General features: G+C 44.9%; 1 protein-coding gene across 2 annotated transcripts in view; it reads right to left on the bottom strand.

Moving 5' to 3' along the window:
- gpr158a (G protein-coupled receptor 158a) overlaps nucleotides 1-22,500 on the bottom strand; it is a 60,483-nt gene that overhangs the window by 19,017 nt on the left and 18,966 nt on the right. For both annotated transcript variants that reach the window (XM_027029634.3, XM_027029636.3), the window contains exons 3-5: nucleotides 16,816-16,918; nucleotides 11,505-11,704; nucleotides 8,172-8,240 (exon numbers count right to left, since the gene is read on the bottom strand). In XM_027029634.3, the coding sequence (XP_026885435.2) occupies nucleotides 8,172-8,240; nucleotides 11,505-11,704; nucleotides 16,816-16,918 (372 nt within the window). The remainder of the gene's footprint in view (nucleotides 1-8,171; nucleotides 8,241-11,504; nucleotides 11,705-16,815; nucleotides 16,919-22,500) is intronic.

The raw sequence follows: 22,500 nt of genomic DNA, 5'->3' as shown, positions 1-22,500 counted from the left end.
TCCAATAAAAGTCCCCTAGAGCACAGACTATTCACAGTCTACGGCACATCTAAAGTGTTCTTAATTCATCTTTACGTAACAGCAGACTCCCTCCTGTTTAGCTTAATGCCTCCTTTCAGGCTTCTTGGTGACACCCGTTACTCTCCGCCATTAAAGAAGGCCCCCAACTACTTAATGTGTCTTTATTTATTTATTTATATATTTTTTCAGTCTTTGTGCAAAGAACAAGGAAGCACCACAGACAAGTACCTCTCAGGCAGTGTTTAAATAAACCCACACACACACTCACACACACACACACTCACACACACACACACACACACACACACACACACACACTCACACTCACACGCACACACACACACACACGCACACACTCGCACGCACGCACACTCGCACGCACGCACGCACGCACGCACGCACACTCACACACACACACACACACACACACACACTCATGTGCGCATGAACAGTAAGCTTAAGAAAGACAGGAAGTAAACTTAAGAGAGGGAAAGAGTAAGATCGAGAGAAGTTAAAGAAGGAGAGAGGAGGACAAGTAAGAACAGAGATGAAGTGTAAGGACAAGAAGTGAGAAACACAGGGCAACACAGGGAAACACAGAGAAACACAGGGAAACAGCAACACAGAGAAACACAGGGCAACACAAAGAAACACAGAGAAACACAGGGCAACACAGAGAAACACAGGGAATAGAGAAACACAGGGCAACACAGGGAAACAGAAACAGAGAAAGGCAACACAGAGAAACACAGAGAAACAGAGAAACACAGGGCGACACAGGGAAACACAGGGCAACACTGAGAAACACAGAAAAACACAGGGCAACACAGAGAAACACAGGGCAACACAGAGAAACACAGGGCAACACAGGGCAACACAGGGCAACACGGAAACACAGAGCAACACGGAAACACAGGGCAACACAGAGAAACACGGAGAAACACAGAGAAACACAGGGCAACACAGAGAAACACAGGGAATAGAGAAACACAGGGCAACACAGGGAAACAGAAACAGAGAAAGGCAACACAGAGAAACACAGAGAAACAGAGAAACACAGGGCGACACAGGGAAACACAGGGCAACACTGAGAAACACAGAAAAACACAGGGCAACACAGAGAAACACAGGGCAACACAGGGAAACACAGGGCAACACGGAAACACAGAGCAACACGGAAACACAGGGCAACACAGAGAAACACAGGGAAACACGGAGAAACAGAGAAACACAGGGCAACACAGGGAAACAGAAACAGTGAAACACAAGGCAACACAGAGAAACACAGAGAAACAGGGTGACACAGGGAAACACAGGGCAACACTGAGCAACACAGGGAAACACAGAGCAACACAGGGAAACACAGAGCAACACAGAGAAACACAGAGAAACACAGGAAAACACAGAGAAACACAGGAAAACACAGAGAAACACAGGAAAACACAGGGCAACACAGGAAAACACAGGGAAACACAGGAAAACACAGGGAAACACAAGGAAACATTCATGTACTTTTGACACCGAGCTCCTAATCTCAGACCTTGTGTCAAACACACAGCTGCTTTCTTTCTTTTTCTTTTCTGTCATGAGCAAAGGAGAAAAGGAAGGAACAAACACTTCGGTTGGACTAACCAACTAAAGTGTCTAACGACACCAATGAACACAACCGAAAACAAAAAAAAGCCAACATCACACCACTGACCGACAAACGGTCTAAACCCAGAAAGGGCTTAAATAAGGCACCGCGTAAAGAAGTCAAGCACACACAGGCGATATGGACCACGAGGCAGGGCGCACACCACCCGAGCGCGGCCGGCAGCAAAGAACAAAACGGCGCCACCTTCTGGAGGGCGCCCTTTCCTTTTCTCTTCTCAGCCTGCAGCTTTTAACCGGAACTGTGCACTGCTGAATCTTGGGATCAGTAAAAGAGAGAACTTCCATTTCACTGTATAACCGCCAGCTGCTCAATGTGCCGCACACATTCACATCCTGATTTCAGACTGCTGTCGTGAGCTTTGCATTAAAAGGAGAGAGAAAGAAAGGAAGAGAGACACACAGAGAGAGCGAGAGGGAGAGACCAACTTCTCAGGAATCTGAAGCACTCAAGGCCAGTTTCTTAGAACAAGATTAGTCATATCACCACTAACATTCCAGTCTAGTCCAGGTCCAGGGAACAGGTGAATGTTTTTATTTCTGAGGCATAGCTAGTTCACTGGATTTGAGCTAAACCGACCTCATATCGGTAGAACATTGCAGACCTGTTAGTCCATGTGTGGCGTCTCTGAAAACCCAGAGACTGAGAGTGACTCTAGTGATCTCAGAATTACACCACTGCATACTCGCCATCTGTCAATCATCCCATCAGCCTCTCCTACTCACAGTGTATGGCACCCAAAGCTTTAGTTTAGGTGACATAGAACAGTATTCATTTTTAATAGGCGGAGGTTACAGTAACCTAAGTATCCTTCTATAACCAAAGCTACACATCAAAACGTGGAGATCTACAGGAGCTGTAGGGAGACCGTAGGGGGAATGCAGAGGACTACAGAGGACCGTAGGGGACAATAGAGGACTGTAGGGGACAATAGTGGACTGTGGGGGACTATAGCGGACTGTAGGGGACTGTAGGGGACATTAGAGGACTGTAGAGGACATTAGAGGACTGTAGGGGACTATAGGGGACTGTAGGGGACAATAGGGGACTGTAGGGGACATTAGAGGACTGTAGGGCACTGTAGGGGACCATAGGGGGACTATAGGGGACAATAGAGGACCGTAGGGGACTGTAGGGGACATTAGAGGACTGTAGGGGACTATAGGGGACAATAGGGGACTGTAGGGGACTATAGGGGACATTAGAGGACTGTAGAGGACATTAGAGGACTGTAGGGGACTATAGGGGACTGTAGGGGACAATAGGGGACTGTAGGGGACATTAGAGGACTGTAGGGCACTGTAGGGGACCATAGGGGGACTATAGGGGACAATAGAGGACCGTAGGGGACTGTAGGGGACATTAGAGGACTGTAGGGGACTATAGGGGACAATAGGGGACTGTAGGGGACTATAGGGGACATTAGAGGACTGTAGAGGACATTAGAGGACTGTAGGGGACAAAATTCATACAAATGTACACAAGAAGATATTGGAAATTAAACTCAGTTTCACACAAATCATCTTTTTGGTGGTGGGTACTGACTCCTATGGACAGAAGGATATGTTTAGTGTGTTTTTTAAAGAACTATAACCACACTGATGTGGACTCCCAGTGTAGAACTGAGTGTACGAGTGATTGTAAGTGTAATTCTAAGTGTGATTGTAGGAGTGTTTGTAAGAGTGATTGTAGGTGAATGTAGGAGTGATTGTAAGAGTGATTGTGCCTATTCTTCTCATGATTTGGGCCCAAACACCTAACCAGAACAATACGATCAAGCCAGCGAACATAATTAATGAGTGAAATCAACTGGATGATTCAAAATTCTGGCAGGATTTTTACTTTTGGAGGATTTACACGCCTCCTTAGCATCAAACCAACACTCTGCACATCGTTTCGGCTGATAATATTCTTATGTTTTTTTATTTGTTGAGTAGACTGTGTTCACACTGGTCATGTCCATTAATAACCACTGTCAAGCCATGACAACATGCAGAGGGGCAATATGTATGTTTCCATTAACATTAACATTATACTGGATGACAAACTTAAGTCATTATGAAATGAATTGCAGTCTGTCAATATTTATTTGTCACAAGTTTGTCATTCTGTGAAGCCTTCGCTGTGCACATACGCAGGGGACAACTTGCACTAAAGAAAACCGTGTGTCAGATTTTCATGAGCTGTGAGGAAACGGCCTGCTTGGAAGAGTTTTAATTTGTTGCTACACTCACAATGACCTAACGCTAGGGCTGTCCGTTGCCATGGTAACACGGTATCCGCTAAAAGCAACTTTCCTCAGACTAGCATTGTTTTGTTTGGTTTGTTCTGTAAGAGCTGGAAGGATTGTGCAGAATGAGGTGACGGAGGTGAACACAGGCCCGGCTCAGACTCTGAAGTCACGGAGCAGAAGATGACGACCAGGCACAGATGACACCGATAACGGACAGCTCCAGAACTACAGCAAGGATGGGGGAGATTTACAGCTCTGTCTGTGTGTGTGTGTGTGTGTGTGAGTGTGTGTGTGTGTGTGTTTGTGCGCACGTGTGTGTGTGTGTGTGTGTGTGTGTGTGTGTGTGTAAAAGGACCTTCTAAGCATGGTGGCACTGGGACCATTTCCTCAGACATTATAGCGAGACCAAAGACTTTCATTCCTGTTCAGACGTAGCCGGTCTTGCTCAGCGCTGACATGGAAGTCGTTCACAAAGCAAGTGAAACAGCGTGTGCTCTGACCAGGGAGATGACTTTATAGTCAGTCACCAGGTATAATACGATAGCTGACAACTGTGGATAAAGGTCATGTAGGCTAATCAGTGCGAGGTCTGGTAAAAGCAGTTTCTCCCCAGTGTCAAAAAACAACCCAGAGTGAGTCACGGAGGCAAAAAGATCCGATCGGTTTTTCTTTGACAGCGGTAACGTTAATCTTCTGTGTGATAATGTGAACATGCAGCTCTGGAATCCTGATTGTCACAACAACGTCACTGCCAGGGCTCGCTCTCGCTCTCTCTCTCTCTCTCTCTCTCTCTCTCTCTCTCTCTCGCTTCCCCCCCCCCCCATGTTGTTGTTAATATGCGAACCCGTTTAGGTGTGTCAGTGTTTGTATGTGAGTGAGTATGGTTGGGAGGTTGAGTTCGAGTTGTGTGGGGCAATTGGCAGCCAAACAGAGCAGGGCATTGGGGCTACTGCAGTTTACCCCCTGGGTCTTGTATGGTGTAAATTACATGCAGTTTGGTCTCGAGACACGAGATCTCCCTGTCAGAGTAGCGTACGCTCGAGCCAAACAATTCCCTCCTTCGTCATTCTCGGCTCCTTAGAGACAGCAGTGGAGAATGACAGGGGAACTTCAGGTTAATAGAGCTCAGGTTTGCATGCTCTGTGTGTGTGTGTGTGAGGCTTCCTTCTAGCTACAGAGCTTCTAGCTGCCATGCGTCTCCAGCCGCATCACCTTGGGCGACCTCTAGTGACGTTCACGGCTACGAAGCTGTGACGAATCCGCATTAACACGTACAGGATCCAGGTGAACAGAACACAGATGCAGAGCTCATGACTGGTGAAGCCTAGATGCTCACAGCTGGGAGTCACAAGGCTTCTCTCCAGGCTGAAGGGGAGTCTTCCTTTGCTTCTCCTTTTTGCTCACAGTGCCTTTTCTTTCTGAGAAATAAGGCAGAATCCCAGGCTGTGGGGGTCAGAGAGGGCAAGAAAGCACTAGAGCCTGGGACCCAACAGAAAGACAGAAGGCCATGTGTGACTCAGGGCCTGGTCAGGTCAGACTGGAACGTGGAGATCATACTGTTTCTCATTAGCCTCCCAATGTGACGTGCTGACAAGCACCAAGGAGTGAGAGGAGAGTGCGCGCACACCCATACACACCCATACACACACACACACACACACACACACACACACACACACACACACACACACACACACACACACAGACACACACACAGACACACACAGCGCTCATGTTTTCTTCACACTGTACAAGATAATGCAACTGAAACGTGAACTCCATGACACTGTGCAACCTCTGAAAGTTAAACTACAACAAAGATTTTACAGCGATACATTTACGAAATTCTGCTTTGGTCATCCATACGCAACTTTCTTTTTGTCAGAAACTGGAGTCCCGTAACCACGCAGCTGGAACAGAAGTGTGCAAGGCCAGGAAGTCTCGTCTCAGAGGAGACATCAAAACACCTTTCTTCTTCTTCTTCTTCTTCTTCTGAGTCCCACATATGTTTTCGGTTCACCACACTACTGTTTGCTTGGTATGTGAGTTGTGCATAACTCCAGACTGCTCAGGTTTGAGACGTCTATCGTACCAGCAGTTGCCATGCGAGTCTGGAGCACAAGTTCTGTCACTGCCAGAAAATAATTGTAGCTTGTCTTTGGTTACTGTAGACTATGACACACGACATGTTTAAAGACAACAGATATTAACTCATGACCAAAAGCAGCATAATCGTAACGATGATCGCCCAGTGTAAAGCAGGCGTTAAACACGTAAGCCAGCATGTCAGCACAGACAGTAGAACAGGTGACTTGGGGTGTCAGTAGATGGGAGAACAGGTGACGTACAGGGTCAAACGTTTGCCATTAGTGAGCTAGGCAATGACCTCCTGAGAGCAGACCGATGTTGCTGTGTGCATTTTTAATGCCTCTGTTGCTGTTTGTAAGTAGTGGTACTTGACATCTACGGAAACTAAGAAATGTCCTAAAACAGGAAATGGTTTGTGAAAAACACAATGTCCTTGTACGAGGGCACATTTTAACATTCCAGCATACTGTTATGACAGTGTTGGGTCTCCCGAGGTCAAACCTCCCTGTCTGAGAGGACCCACAAAGCAGACGCCTCATCCACATGGCTTTTCCCTTTAAGTTCCGTGTGTGTTTCTGTGACCTGACACATGTATACACACGCACGCACACACACACACACACACACACGCACACACGCACACACACACACACATACCATCATTTCCCATAGTGCTAGGGCTATTTCTAAATCATTTCTACAACTTGATAACACTGGGAATATTTAAAGCAGAGACATGATAGATATACAGATACACCGAGAGATATTGAGATTCTAACAGAGAAGGAAAGACGCAGAGACAGAGATATGGAGAAGCAGAGCAATACAGACAGAAAGGGCGAATATTGTTGATTCTATATTTAGATTTGAAGTCATGGAACAGTCTCTCTTCCCCTCCTCTGCCTCAGCCGAGCCATTTGATTGGCTGCCGGAGTTCCTATCTGCTGGCCCATGAACGTGTAAGACATCTTCCCTTCTGCTCTCTCCCTGAGCCAAAGCGAGAAGCTGCTCACTCTGCAGACACACACATGCGCGCACGCGCTGCATAATGAAGCGTGACTTTTGCTTTCTGCTAATACAGCCTGTCTCAGCTGGAACGGAGTGGGAAAATGTTGTCCTCCAAAACGTTATCCCAGCCTGTCCTCCCAGCGCTGCCTCTGTGAGCAAGAGATGCTCGTCCTCCTGAAGGTTCCTACGTTTGCAGACGGCAGGGTTACAGTGTGGCTGCCTGATGTCCATTCACTTCTGTCTCCCTGTCCTGAATCTGTCCATCACTGGGAGTTGTATCCTTTTTTACCCCACCTTTCATCTCAAATCCCTGCCACAACTTATGCACAACCTCCAAAAGAATTTGTACTTTCCAGAAAGCTGTTTTTGCTAATTGCTTTGATTAGAGACTTCCAAATAGGTTTAGTTTAATTACACTTCTGCAGTGCAAGGGCAAGCCCACGGTTCCTAGGGATTAATGCTAAACTGCAATTATCGAGAGCCCTCGGGCAAAACCAAACAAAGGATAACACCAGATCTTTCTGCATCAATATCAAATGAACTGATGAGATGTAGAAAGCTCTGAATGAATATACCGGTGTCAGAATCTCCTTTTCTGCAGTAAGAGTCATTTAAACAGTGTATCAAATGCACTGCCATGCATTTTAAATATGCACCCCACCACATTTACAAATGCCTTGATAAACTGTAAGTTTAGGCTCACTGACATAGCACCAGCTTTGTCACTTTTAAAGGTTCTCCTTTGATCTGCTCATTTAGGTGTCATTTAGATGTCCATCGGCATAGTGACAAAGGAGAGTAGGTTTCTAACTGTGGACATACCACACTGGAACATACTGATCATTAAAATTAACAAACTGAACATTAAACCACAGGAAAGCCCACAAGATTCATGGTGGGGGTTTTTTTTCCAGGATATCAGATCATTTGCCGAAGGGAAAATGCCAAGCCCCAAACTGCTGCCAGCATAGAACTGGGCACCGTGCATTGACGGAGAACAGCAGGTTCCTGCCTTAATTATCTCTCATACTCAGGAAAATCGGCGCTAGCGCAGGCCTTCGACTGAGCTGCCCAACGGTTCGTCACCCGTATGTCGCGCCCGCCGTAAACGAGTCTCCTCTGTCTCCAGCCGGGGCCACACACCGAGCGCGAAGACGAGAGACTTACGGGGAAGTAGAGAAGAAGAGCTCCAAACAAGATGGTCTCCAGCAGGATCAGTCCTGACGCCCTGATGCTCTGGAAGAGAAAGACAGAACAAAATCGTGGTGAACCAGGGTGCTGGCAGCTTTGGTTCGGAGCTTCATAAAGCAGGCTGAGGCCACACCGAGGCTCTATCGTTTGCCCCCCCCCCCTTAATGAAGCACGAGTATTAACGCTGAATCGCTCCTGTGCCCCACAGGCTAATGCCAGCCCCATGAACGCAGCCTGCCCCTCCCTGTGTTCGCAGAAGTGCGACCGAGTAACGCGACTGAGCTGAACACACTGCAGGGTACACGGCGGTAAACGCAAACAGCTCGCCGTCGCCAAGCCGTGTTCCGATACCCGTGAGAAAACAGCATGAAGAAATAAACGCTGAGCGCTAGACTCAGGATCACTGCTCAGATCTCAGGTGTATTTCAGCAGGAGAGAGAGCGTCAATTTTTTTTTCAACGCTCCGCGCGTGCCGTCTGCTAGGGGAAAGCGGTGAACAGATGTTGATAACCCGCCGACTGCAATGAGACAGCCAGGAGACACAGGCAACGCACGCTGAAACAAAAACGACTTCAGGCAGACTTCATCTGCTGTCAACATCCACCAGAGGTCACCTTGGAAAAAAAGACACCTTGAACTCCAAATCCTGTCATCACTGGTACTTAATTTAAGTCACAGTACCAAGTATTCAAATGGAACCACAGCCACCCCCACCATTTACCCATGAGTCAGGTGTGAGACACAAACTGATCAATTAAGTATCAGTGATTACAAAACTCAGGACAAGAAAATGGAATTGCGGTTCAGAGGTGAAGATCTCTAGTATAGATGACCCCTCCGGATGCCTTGCGACCCTGCTCTGTGAACCTGAACCCTGTAACCGAGCACACACCATCTACGGTAAAAATGGAAACGTCAACTAAAGGGTTAATGCACTTCATGCTTGGTCTGAATCAAAACCAGCTGACAGCCACATCACTGGGAACCGCAAACAAGGGCATTGATACCACTCCGGCTCGCACTCGGGTGAGCGAGCACTGGGCAGACTGCACTCGAGCACGCTCAACACTGGACCGGGTCAGACTGGTCGGTCTTGCCGTTCATCCTGGTTCTTAATCCCAAACACATGTAAAGGCCTTTGAATGGGTCCAGTAAAAGCCCAGATGCACGTGTTTTAGGGGTCTACTGAACCAGTAGGTAGTGTGGGCATCAGGAAAGGTTTGGGTCTGGAACTGCAGGGTACAAGCAAAGAGAAGCAGCTGAAGACCACTGTACACTCAGAAGGCTGCAATAAACTAAACAACATGATCAGCAAAACGAGGTTGCTCATAAAAAATGAAACTGTACTGCTCAACTCCTGAAGCTCGACCACCACGCAGAGTTTAGGTCCAACATATTGCGTTTTGATTTGTTTACATTCATAATGAACTGGATCAGGTGTGTTAGATTAGAGTTGGACAATCCTGGACTAATGCATATACTAATTCATCTGAAATAATTGTAATATATATGTAGTATAATCATATTACTAACACTAGTTTCACTGGTCACCCTGTCAGTCACACCCAATGATTTAGCTTCTGGTCAACAATGATTTAGCTTCTGCCAAAAAAATACCTGTTTATTGTGTATTTTTGCATGCTGAATCCAAATCTGTTTTCAGTTTCTCTGTTTTTTGTTCCAGTGTACTCATGTCATTATGTGCAGTATGGAAAAGCAGCACTAGGGAAAGTGGAGACCTTCTGTGTTGACCACTGCTGAACACCTGACAGATGTTCCTATGTACAAAAATCATACAGTCTACATTTTACAAGTACATTTCATTTGTACATATTTTAAGTGTAATAACAGACTTAATTTTTAAATAATATATAATTCATGTAAAATTTAATTTTACTGTCACTTAAAAACCATACGTAATAGAAATACTCTAAAAACAGACTCAAATTCAGTATAAAAGTTCTGTATTTTACTTTGTGAATTACAAAAAAAGTTTATATTTTACTGCCCAATGTACCTGCTGTTGTTAGACTGAAAATTTTGAGAACAGACATCTTAAATGCCGTTTCTAAAGACATCCCGCATTCACCACCTTGTAGCCATTGTGAAAAAGGTAAAGTCAGGACAAACAGCCAGACTGATGAAGCCAGTTTGGTCTTTTCTATCCACGGCACCTTTCTTCAGGAAACAAATAGTATTGCAGTGCTGCAGTCAGTCTCTGTCTGTCTCTCTCTCTCTCAGCTAGTATGCCTTGAAAAAAATCTCAGCAGATCGAATAACTTTGAGGGAGGGAGATTTGTTCAGCTGTGTGTGTGTGTGTGTGTGTGTGTGTAGCTGAGCCTGAGTGTGTTTGCTCTTACTCAGAAGGAGCCCAGCACTATTTATGCATGGAGAGATGTCATGGAAAGCACTTTCTAAGAGCAGATACAGACGCTCCTACAGTCATGGAGGTCTGACCTGAACTGTCTCGCACTCACCCTGCCTTGATCTCTCTCTCTCTCTCTCTCTCTCCCTCCCCTCTCTCTCCCCCCTCTCCCTCTCTCTCTCTTTCTCTCTCCCCCCCTCTCCCTCTCTCTCTCTCTCCCCCCCTCTCCCTCTCCCTCTCTCTGTCTCCCTCTCTCACTCCCTCTCTCTCATACAAGCACATCCATTTTCTTTGTTGTGGTTCTTAATACTACAAGTTTTCAATAATTCACCAATAATCCATATTTCAGCTATAGAGTTTTTTCTTTTTTTAAACGTGAAAACTGGAAGCGCGATAGTGAAAGGAGGCACCAAACGTAGCCCTTTCATGCTAGTTTCAACGCATCACATATCCTCAACTCGACTATTGTTAATCACATACTGTTTATTACATAAGTACACCGTATTATGCTAATGACTCAGTTTCACTGATACTTCACTAATCTCATTTTCAACGCTACTTTCTCAGTATGCATTTGAAATGATTTACTTCTGTTTAGAGACATGGTGTTTGACTGTAATCCTATGCCAACCACAGTTGCGATTTAAGTGATACATCTTATTGCACTGCTGCTGCTACAGTATGCAATGTAGACAGAGCACAGCAACTTCGTCCAGCCTCAAACCTGGAGGCGGCAAACATCTGCTTATGAACGCTGCACACCCACCCTTTTCCTGTCTCAGTGTGAATGTTGCAGTACGAGAACGGTGTGAGTTTCGGTGTTAGTCTGACAGTGTGACATTGCTAAAGTCATATCTATTTGTCCGTCCCTGTACGTTACCCGTGTGACCCGAGTTGCTACCCTATTACGTCTCATCGCCGTGGTCACCACCAGTGAGCCTCACCTTGTTCCTGCGGAAGTGATAAACCACCACCATGCTGAGGAGGGCCAGCAGCATGAACAACCCCTGCAACGACAGCAGGCTGAGGCGCAGGTAGCCGCCGGCCCGGGCGACGCAGGGTGTGTCATCCCTGCAGTATGCACAGCCCTCCTGGCATGGCAAGCAGAGGCTGGGAGCGTCGTCCTCCTCGTACGGAGCCTTCCCTGTGTGGAGCGCAAAAAAAGGCTGCATTATAAAATCGCAACAGTAAAGGCTGGTGGATGAGAGGTGGGTGTGATTATGGCGCTTGGTAAAGACTCGACTCTGACATTTACACACTGGAGCTTTTGATCCATACCAGTTTTGCCAAACGGAAGTAGCTTGAAACTTGACTTTATATTAATTTGGTGGCAAGAGCCGCATCAAAGCTGACTCCGGCTAAACTGTGGTTCCGTTTTGCGGCGCTGCACGGCTGTGACATTCGGAGCTCTCCAGCTGTCGCCTGCACTGTCTCGCTGGCGGGCCGGCCAGACCGTTTGATGTGCTGGCCCTGGCGAGCACCATCTGGACTAACCCTTTGAAGCAGCATTTGCTGCAGCCTCACACACCAGCCCACGTCTTCCCACCTTATTCCGATCCGCATTCACACGTTTCACGTCCAGGGCATCCAAATGAGTTGATCAAACAGCATAGCGAGTAACGCAGAAAATACCAGTGGAATTGCGCCGTTCCCCTACACAGGCCAGAGAGTCCATCTCTCCCCAAGTACTGTGACCTCCAGAGCCGGGCTGGGGTCTGTTTATTGTTTTTTTTTTTTTAATTATTGTTTCTTTGCTGTCTGAGTCATATAAAACCGGCAGACTGCACTGTGCAGTTCAGCAGAGAGGTTTTAACCAACTGCAAACTGGAGAGGTAGCTACTTATTACAGCCATTTTAGCGGCTTCACGAGTTTAAACTCAGCCGCGCGGTAACGTTAGCTTAATTTTAGTGGTTTGTCGCTTGAATTTTATTTGTCTAACTAAGCTGACTAATATAATTTACTCGAATGTATTATAAATGACATTTTCTGACTACAAAAAGCACTTAACTTGCTAACGCTAACTGCTAGCTCCGTGTCGTGTCAGATGGCGGTTCCTGCTGGCTCTTTCCCGCACGCTTGCCGCAGTAGATCACAGCTTGGGCGAGTCCTCAGTGTCGCAGCCAGTTTTGAAAGCTTTTCCGAACTGCAGTTTTGCCCGCACAGCAGGTTGAGGTCTTAAGTGTAACAGTTTCATACAAACTGTACCATGTATGCGCAAAGCTGCAGTCGCTTGCGTGGTGGTAGAGTGCAGCGTGTTAGCATTAGTGTGTCTGAAGCCTGCCTACTGATATAAGCCATCTTGTCAGTAATGGAAATATGAATGTTGTTTAAGCTGTTACCCTGCATGGATGCCAGCACTCGCGATATTGCTCTGGTGTTTTTCACTTCTCATTTTTACTTCCGTCGTGTTACAATTTGAAGGTAATTTGAAGGCAATATTGTGCTATTGTGTCATCATTTCAGGGTCAGCTACAAGCCCTTTCTCTGAACCTTTAAATGCACAGATGTAAGATGCTAGTGGTAATATCTCACTAAATTAGCTTAGCAGTTCTAGTCTTGACCAATCAGTTAGTGGTGGCTTTCTTAATTATACTTTTTAATTACATATTAAGACCAATCCCTAAGATTATAGGGACATGTTTTTTAGTTTTATTAACTCCAAACATCTTTCACTGGTTAATGTGATTGCTGGTTTTAGAAAATTCTTTGGTGACAGAGACTCACCACCTGAAAGAGAGAGGGTAATGCGACGGGTATTGTTCAGGGGGACTGACCTGGGTCTGAGACCCAAACAGGGTCGCTGACCTCCGCCTTCGCCACAGAACCACTTCATCTGAATGGCCACAATAGGTGTTTAACAACTTGCTGATATGTCCAAGGCAACTTAGTGCATAAATCGCACATGTGGTTAGAATGAAAGTATTGAGAACAGACATCTTAAATGACATAAAATTAATCCAAAGGGGGCGGATAGGGTTGTTGCCATGGTTCCCATGGGGGATTGGCATCTCCTTGCATCATTCTTCCAAGCAAGCCCTAAATATAGTTCTGGCTTTCAAAATATGCTTAACAACACACCCACCCACTATGTTTCTTATGCTTAAAGACACGCCCACCCACTATGTTTCTTATGCTTAAAGAGAGGCCCACCCACTAAGTTTCTTATGCTTAACGACACGCCCACCCACTATGTTTCTTATGCTTAACGACACGCCCACCCACTATGTTTCTTATGCTTAACGACACGCCCACCCACTATGTTTCTTATGCTTAGAGACACGCCCACACACTATGTTTCTTATGCTTAAAGACACGCCCACCCACTGTTTCTTATGCTTAAAGACATGCCCACACACTATGTTTCTTATGCTTAAAGACACGCCCACTCACTGTTTCTTATGCTTAAAGACACGCCCACCCACTATGTTTCTTATGCTTAAAGACACGCCCACCCACTATGTTTCTTATGCTTAAAGACACGCCCATCCACTATGTTTCTTATGCTTAACGACACGCCCACCCACTATGTTTCTTATGCTTAAAGACACGCCCACCCAGTATGTTTCTTATGCTCAAAGACATACCCACCCAGTATGTTTCTTATGCTTAACGACACGCCCACCCACTATGTTTTCACTAACCCCCCCAACCAAAGCGATCTAGGATCAGGCTTGGTTACATCAGAGGGAAGCAACAGAAATTGAAGGAGATCACTCCAGCAATTTGCTGGGGGTCAAAGTAAAAAAAAAAAAAGGAGGTAATATTCAAACGCTTGAACACTTTAGTGGAAAGTTTTTGTGGGAGAACCGTTGGGCTGTAGTTTTTTTATTGTCAACAGAAAGATCTGGGTTGAGTTGGGTTGACCTACATTTTAGAAGACACGACTTATAAAAAACTAAAAATGACCAAGGTACGCTAACTAAGCACTGCAATAAATGCAGCGAATAACATAGTTTAACCTCACCGAACATGAGGGCAGTTCTAACTTCACTATCCAAAACTGCAAGGTCTTTCCCTGCAAGGGCTGTCTGCTCTGGACTCTGGTTCCAACGCTCATTCCCCTGATTCCATTCCAGGACAAATGGGAGGAAGTAGGCCTCTGTGAACAGTTCTTCACAGACGTCTGTGACCCCGTTCCCTCACTGGCTTGTTGCATCATGCTGTGCGGTGCTACAAATTTGCCTGTGGGGACACAAATCTCCATAACAACAACGCAACCAGCAACCTCTCTGGCTCTCTGAACACTGGCACTCTGACGACAGGCAGATCTGCAGGTGGCCAAGCATGCCAAGACTAAAAACAACAATAACAGCTTCAAAACAAACCATGGAACAGTTCCTGATGGAGTTGGAAGAGAGGTTTGGCCTGCACAGATTATGAGGACAAGATGGCAGCCACATCTCTCTCTCTCTCTTTCTCTCTCTCTCTCTCTTTCTCTCTCTCTCTCTCTCTCTACCACTTTTCATTCTGTATGTTTATGTGCTGTTCGTGTGTTCGTGTTTGGAGCTCAAACGCCTCTTTCCTCTGAAAGGTAAGAAGGAGAGATGGAGAAGCAAAGATCTCCTACAGAGCCCATTCCAAAGAAGAATGGCTCAATAAGACCCCTCACTTCTGACCGACCCGACCTCATTAATATCACGCTCTGTTGCAGTGCTTTACACGCGCAGTCCCCAGGGCCCGGTGACCCGCAGTGTTCTGTCAGCATCCCGCTCCGACGCTCCTGATACGCTCAGCCGCTAATTAGCAAGTCTTTCTTGGTTCAAGTTAGATGTGTTGGAGCAGCGAAGCAGTTTGCTGTGTGGGGAGAGGGGTGTGCCAACATTCTCACCGTTGCCACGCTTTTAAAAGGTGTGACGGTATGAAGTAGCACAAGCATAATGTGCCCTTCGTAAGAACAGCATGTCACAAGGGGACACAGCATGTGCACGTCTTCAAACGAACAAGGAACGAGGGACATTAAAGAAAAGCAAACAGATCCATGAGGTTTTGTGTACGACATTTTTCCTGTACTTTTACACCGATGTCTTTTAAGTCTTTGATAGAAGGCAGGAAGGTAGGTGTCATGGCACAATCCTCTCTGTGTGTGTGTGTGTGTGTGTGTGTGTGTGTGTGTGTGTGTGTTAGGGGTGTTTCTAGAAGATGAAAGCCAAAGGGGGATTAGGACAAAATGTCCAGGTAAGCAAGCCCAAATGTGTCCTCCTCCAAAGAAGGTTTTGATTTAACAAGAAACAGCTTCACACCATTTTGTGATTATCATTGAGTACATTAATAGCTTTGATTAAGTCTTGTTTATTAACAAATTATATTGCCTAAAAATATGGGCATTTGACTATATTCTCATAACTAATTTTCATAACTATACTCTCATAACTAATTTTCATACCTATATTCTCATAACTATATTTTCATAACCATTCTCATAACTATATTTTCATAACTCAGTTTCATAACTAATTTTCATAACTTTATTTTCATAACAAATTTTCATAACTAATTCTCATAACTATATTCTTATAACTATATTTTCATAACTATTCTCATAACTAATTTTCAGAACTATAGTTTCGTAACTATATTCTCATATCTAATTGTCATAACTATATTCTCATAACTATATTCTCATATCTAATTGTCATAACTATATTCTCATAACTATATTTTCATAACTAATTTTCATAACTATATACTCAGAACTATATTCTCAGAACTAATTTTCATATTATGTCTGACCTCTTCCTTTGCTTCCTTTATATTCCTCTGATATTTTTCTTTCAGTTACATGGTTTCACAAATTTACAGTTTATTATCACTACAGAACAGCACAATTCATAAAACCCTTCAACAGACTTCAATAATGGCGTTGCAGAAAAATATTCCATAGTGGAATACATCTCCATTTCCCAGCTGATCCTCTATATAAAATTAACCAGCCATTTTAAAACAGACCTAAGATCTCATCTTTAAAAAACAAACAAACTAGTGTTATGATTCATTACTGCTGCAAAATAATTCAGTTCCCAACTGACACTTTTCTAACTCTTGGGCCATCCCAAAAACAAAAACAACAGGAAAAACCAAACAGGAACAAAAACAATCGCGGTAGGCTCAAATCTTTTGAGACTCAAGTCCAGCGTGAGTGTCCTAGCAACAGCGCTGCTGTGTGGATTAGTGGATGAGCATGCAATGGCCTGGTGACATCCATGAGAAGAGTTCCCATGCAGCAGCCAGTGCTGACTGCGTGTCTGAGTACTCACGACTGAAGCCGTTGATGGCCACTCTGCTGGGGTGGTAGAAGCCGCTCTTGCAGTGGCACTTGTATTTGTCCAGCACAAAGCCATGTCCCGGGATGGGCCGACACTGGGAGAGAGCCAGAGGTAGAGTATGAGGACAGAGCTTTCCTGCACACCGGCTGATCAAAACATAAATGCCTTGACCACCCCTTACACCCTAGACAGCGCTGACGTTGTGTTTGTGAGAACGAAGGGGATATGGGTAACAGAAGCTCGAATGGGTAGTGAACAAAACAGGAGCCTCTTGGCTATTAAAGGATGGGGCGGATTTTTGCGGTGAGCTGCAATCCCTGCAGGATGACTTGGCCTGCACCATTCACACCCAGCCTCACAGACTTCTGCTGCATCCAGCATGTGCTGACTTCTGACTGACAGGACAACTGTGTGTCAGGTAATGGCCAAGACAATGCTGGGATGTACTGACTGACTGACTGAGTCAATCAGTCAATCAATCAATGAATCTATCTATCTATCTATCTATCTATCTATCTATCTATCTATCTATCTATCTATCTATCTATCTATCTATCTATCTATCTATCTATCTATCTATCTATCTATCTATCTATCTATCTATCTATCTATCTATCTATCTATCTATCTATCTATCTATCTATCTAATCGGAGCAATACATGGGATTTTTTGGGTGCCCTTCTGTGCCAGTATTAACAGTTCCCTGTCTCATCTGCTCATTTTTTAATGCAGTTGTGTACATTTGGCCTTCTGGTATTGGATGGCGCTGGATCATATTTTCCATCTCACCTACTAAAGCCCCTGGGGGAAGAGAGCATGTGGGACTTGTCTATATACCCCCCTTTAGTTTCAGATTCAGTCAACCTTCCTGGTCTGACAGACAGTTCTCACACATCTGCAGTACATATAGATTCACAGCATGCCATGCAGGCACACTGAATAAGACTGAACCCATAAAAACATCACAGACTCGCTTATTTCTTTAACTGAAACAGAAGGAAAAGAAAGAGTGGAAACTGGTCTTGCTTGAAAACAGTACATCAACAGCAAGCTGAGAAACTCCTGAACATGTCCCTGTCTCAGTGCCTGCTCCCAGCAGGACAGTTCAGGTGTGCTGTGTCAGGAGAGAGTGGTGCTGAGTGCAGAAATGCCCACCCAGCCTTAACACGTCCACGTTCCAGTGCTCCCTGAACACGCTATAAAAAGCCTGAGGCATTCGAGGGCTCCTGGTGCCTTAATGAAGGACCAGGCTCCTGGATGCCTTAACGAAGGGCTAGGCTCCTGGGTGCTTTAACGAAGGGCCAGGCTCGTGGCTTCCTTAACGAAGGGCCAGGCTCCTGGATTCTTTAACGAAGGACCAGGCTCCTGGGTGCCTTAACGAAGGGCCAGGCTCCTGGGTGCCTTAACGAAGGGCCAGGCTCCTGGATTCCTTAACGAAGGACCAGGCTCCTGGATGCCTTAACGAAGGGCCAGGCTCCTGGATTCCTTAACGAAGGACCAGGCTCCTGGATGCGTACGGAGGGCTACCTTCATAGATCTCCAAGTTCCCTGAGTGTTCAGGTGGAACGCCAGACCTCGGCAGAAGAACATCCCAGCTTGTTTGGTTTGGAAATAATAGTCTGTTGGCTATTCACATCAAGAACTGAGTTATGGCCGAAACAACCCGAACACTTCGTGAAGCTCCTCTCAACCATGGACATAATAAAAATGTAAAAATCTGTAAATAAATTCATCATATAATGAGGGAGAAGATAACTAAAACAAAAAAATTGCAATGTAGTCAATGCAGTACAAGAGAGCCTATGTGGACGGGAGTGATCCAAGCATTTTAGCAAAATGATCTACAACCATGTGTGAAACGAATTACCCTAAAGAAACTGAACAGTTAAAAAAGTCAGAAATGTTTGATCGTTAACATTTTAAACACTGATGTACAGTAATTACCTAATTAAAATCTGTTTGTGGAACTCTCATTAGAATTCTCTCTCTCTCTCTCTCTCTCTCTCTCTCTCTCTCTCTCTCTCTCTCTCTCTCACTGTATCTCTCTCATGCTCTCTCTCTCTTGCTGTCTCTCTCTCTCTCTCTCTCTCTCTCTCTCTCCTGCTGTCTCTCTCTCTTGCTGTCTCTCTCTCTGTCTCTCTAATGAAACTAAATTAATGAAAAGTGTCAAGCCTTAAAGAATCTGGATCTGCGCAAACATTACAAGCTTCCTCAGACTGGAGCCGATAGCAACCTTATCATTTATAGTGAAGAGTTTACCTGCTGAGCTGAAAATGTGCTCACAGCCAAGACTATAACCACACAGAGAAATACTTATCTAGGAACAGGTCTTCTTTGCTGATATAACTGCATTCACAGCGTGTAGAATATAAAATGAATCACAAATCATTGCTTTTTCTTATAAGTGGTCTATTCTTGGCTCCGACTGTGAGACAAATAAAATTGGAAAGACTACTACAGTTTGTGGGAGCAAAGCTTTCAAATTGTAAACTTTGGTTAAGACAAGACAGAATAAAGGATGGCACAGACGCACCAGACTCCCACCAATTTCACATCCAAAGAACTTTCTAATATCTGAGGTGTTGCAGGATGGATCCACTGGCTAAAAGCCCTGTCACGTTTAATCCGTCTGCTTTCATCAGAGAGATGGAGCGAGGAAAGGGGGAGCAGAGGAGTCAGAGAGATGTTTCAATTGAAAGGACCTGAGAAGAAACAGGTGAACGTTAAGTCTGTCGGAGAAAACATATGGAGTTGATTTGCAGCCTGTCCTCAGAGCTGTAACCCCGAAGCAGAATCACGTTCGTCCAGCACTGAACAACAGGTGAGCAGCACCCCACTGCCATGAGCAGCATGCTTATCTTAGCAGCTCTAAACTGGGAAAACCTAAAGAGGCAATCAGCACGTTTTGAAACACATGAAATGAAAATGAGACATTAGGGAGAAGAGGCCAGCAAGCCGAAAACAGAAACAGGAAATAAAGCAGCAATGGAAACGGTATGACCTAACTGGTCTATAACTACATCATACAAACCCATTTAGCCATGTGCTCGCCCTCCATTTGAGACACAGATTTAGCAGCTGCCTCTGTGTGTGTGTGTGTGACACTCAACTCTAGCATTGGCTGAGGCAATAACAACAGTCACAGTTTCACCCAAAGTTGTCCAGACATGCTGGTGTAGGCTGGCCAGCCCGGTTTGGCCCGCTGTCCTAGGTCCAGGACAATGCCTGGATGGACACATATCTTTTCTTCTATTTCTGTTGTTTGTCTTTTTGTATTTTCAGTTGTTTGTCTTTTCTGTTGTTTGTCTTTTGATTGCTCTGCTCATTTTTGTGGCACTTTGGTCAACTGTTGTTTTTAACTGTTTTTTACAGATATATAAAATATATATAAAAAAATTTTTTTTAAAGATATTTTATAAATGAAATAAAATTTTTGTCATCTTTCTGGAGTGAACTGGTGGCTGCGTTCCATTAATCAATATTATTTTAGTGTGTCACATACATGTGAAAGGGAATGCTTTGTATTTCATTGGTACATCACCTTGTACCTCACCTACCGGCTAACTGTAGAACGGCTGTGCTCGAAATGCGAAATACCAAGAAGAAAAATGACTCCAGTTCTCAGTAGTCAGCACAACCTTTCTTCATGCATTGACATTTTTAAAATAAAGGAAGTAACCTATGTTGGGTCATGCTGGTGTGACTGGACCACAGACACCACACCTACCAAGCAGTATTGGATTTTATGCTTCATATAAGACAACTATGAAACTGTTTAGGTTCAGTCATGTAGTTCTGCATTGGTTTTGTCTTATAAATAATGTCGGTGTGTGAGAGTCCTGCTGTAAATGAGGACTAAACGAATTATTCAACCAAATGCTATCCTGACAGCCAAACAAAGCTAGTTTGTCATAGAGAGCTGATGTCATTTCAACTAGCATGACTATAAACGCCTACAGTCACTCACTACAGGCATAATAAGCTAAGTACTATCTCCAGAGTTGCAAAAGATGATTTTGTATAACCCAGTGGGTATAATTCACTCAGATTCCTGAGACACTGAGCTATCAGACTATCACTTCTACATGGGTCTGATCACATAACCTTGCCCTTTTGGACACCATACACCAGAAGTCTCTGTCCAAATCAATGATGAATAAACGGAACATCACACTGTTTTCATGCGTACGTAATGAAAACTACTACGTAGCATCCATGGTTTCTACCCATGTTAAAATGCTATACTTTCACTAAGACTACAGTGAAATCCAATCGTCTTCATTTGGGTTCAGTCAACCATTTCTACACTGATGTTGTCCTATAAATAGCCTCATTATTAACATTTCCTCAATCTTCATTAAGTCTAATATACCTTGCGCTTTGTGTTACCAGCGAAAGATGGCTGCCAGAGAGCACACGCCAACACAGGCAGCTAACCCGCTCTCTTCTGAGAGATAAAGGCCATAAGGCCGTGATGTGGACCTAAGAAAGGACCGGACGGCTCGCCGAACCAGCAGCTAAATGTAGCGCTGTGCTGCATAACCTCCTGGACCCTGACTGGGGCCCACGCGTAACAGAGCTAGATAGATGTAGCTGACATGCCCAGGGAGTGTGAGGGTCATGGGGTCAAACACAGTGCGGGATATGTAAGGACCCCCCATCCGGATCTCTGAGGCCACCGGCTCAACTGCTGCGGTGGAACAGAGCAAACACAGACACTCAGAATGAGAGGATGGAATGAGAGACTGAGAGAGAGAGAGAGAGTGAGAGAGCGACAAAGAGAGAGAGAGAGGGAGAGATTAAGCAGGATCCATATGTGGCAGTCAGTGGAGTAGAAGCTGTTGTTCTCATGTTAATGTGATATATACATATATGAATATAGAATGTCTATGTGTCCTCTTCTATCTTCCCCCATCTAAGTGTTACATCGATTTCATGTTTGTGCATCGGTCTGAAAGCTCTGTAGTGCTCTACAGTGCTCTGTAGTGCTCTGTAGTGCTCTACAGTGCTCTGTAGTGCTCTACAGTGCTCTACAGTGCTCTACAGTGCTCTGTAGTGCTCTACAGTGCTCTACAGTGCTCTACAGTGCTCTACAGTGCTCTACAGTGCTCTGTAGTGCTCTACAGTGGTCTACAGTGCTCTACAGTGCTCTACAGTGCTCTGTAGTGCTCTACAGTGCTCTGTAGTGGTCTACAGTGCTCTGTAGTGCTCTGTAGTGCTCTACAGTGCTCTGTAGTGCTCTACAGTGGTCTACAGTGCTCTACAGTGCTCTGTAGTGCTCTACAGTGGTCTACAGTGCTCTACAGTGCTCTGTAGTGCTCTACAGTGGTCTACAGTGCTCTGTAGTGCTCTACAGTGCTCTGTAGTGCACTGTGAGCTGAGCTGTGTGTGTGAATGAGGAGCATGCTATAGATGAGGGTTAAAATAAGAATTATTATTATTGTTGTTGTTGTTGCTGTTATTATTATTATTATATAGCAGTTTCATGACAGTACCATCCAAAGGTGCTTTATAGTCATAAATAAAAACAGGCGAATAACTAAGTTTAACTAAACAATATTTCATAAGAAAATAAACAAGTAAAATCAGATAAATGTGGATAAGTATGACTCCTTGGTCTGCGCTAGGACTCTCCAGGGCACACTATCAGAGACATGTCCCAACACACCTTAACA

This window comes from Electrophorus electricus, chromosome 14 (assembly GCF_041902795.1).
Source record: "Electrophorus electricus isolate QZ-2024a chromosome 14, ASM4190279v1, whole genome shotgun sequence".
In the NCBI taxonomy this organism is placed as follows: domain Eukaryota; kingdom Metazoa; phylum Chordata; class Actinopteri; order Gymnotiformes; family Gymnotidae; genus Electrophorus; species Electrophorus electricus.
Note: the sequence above shows the minus strand (reverse complement) of the source record. Positions and strands in the feature narration are given on the sequence as shown.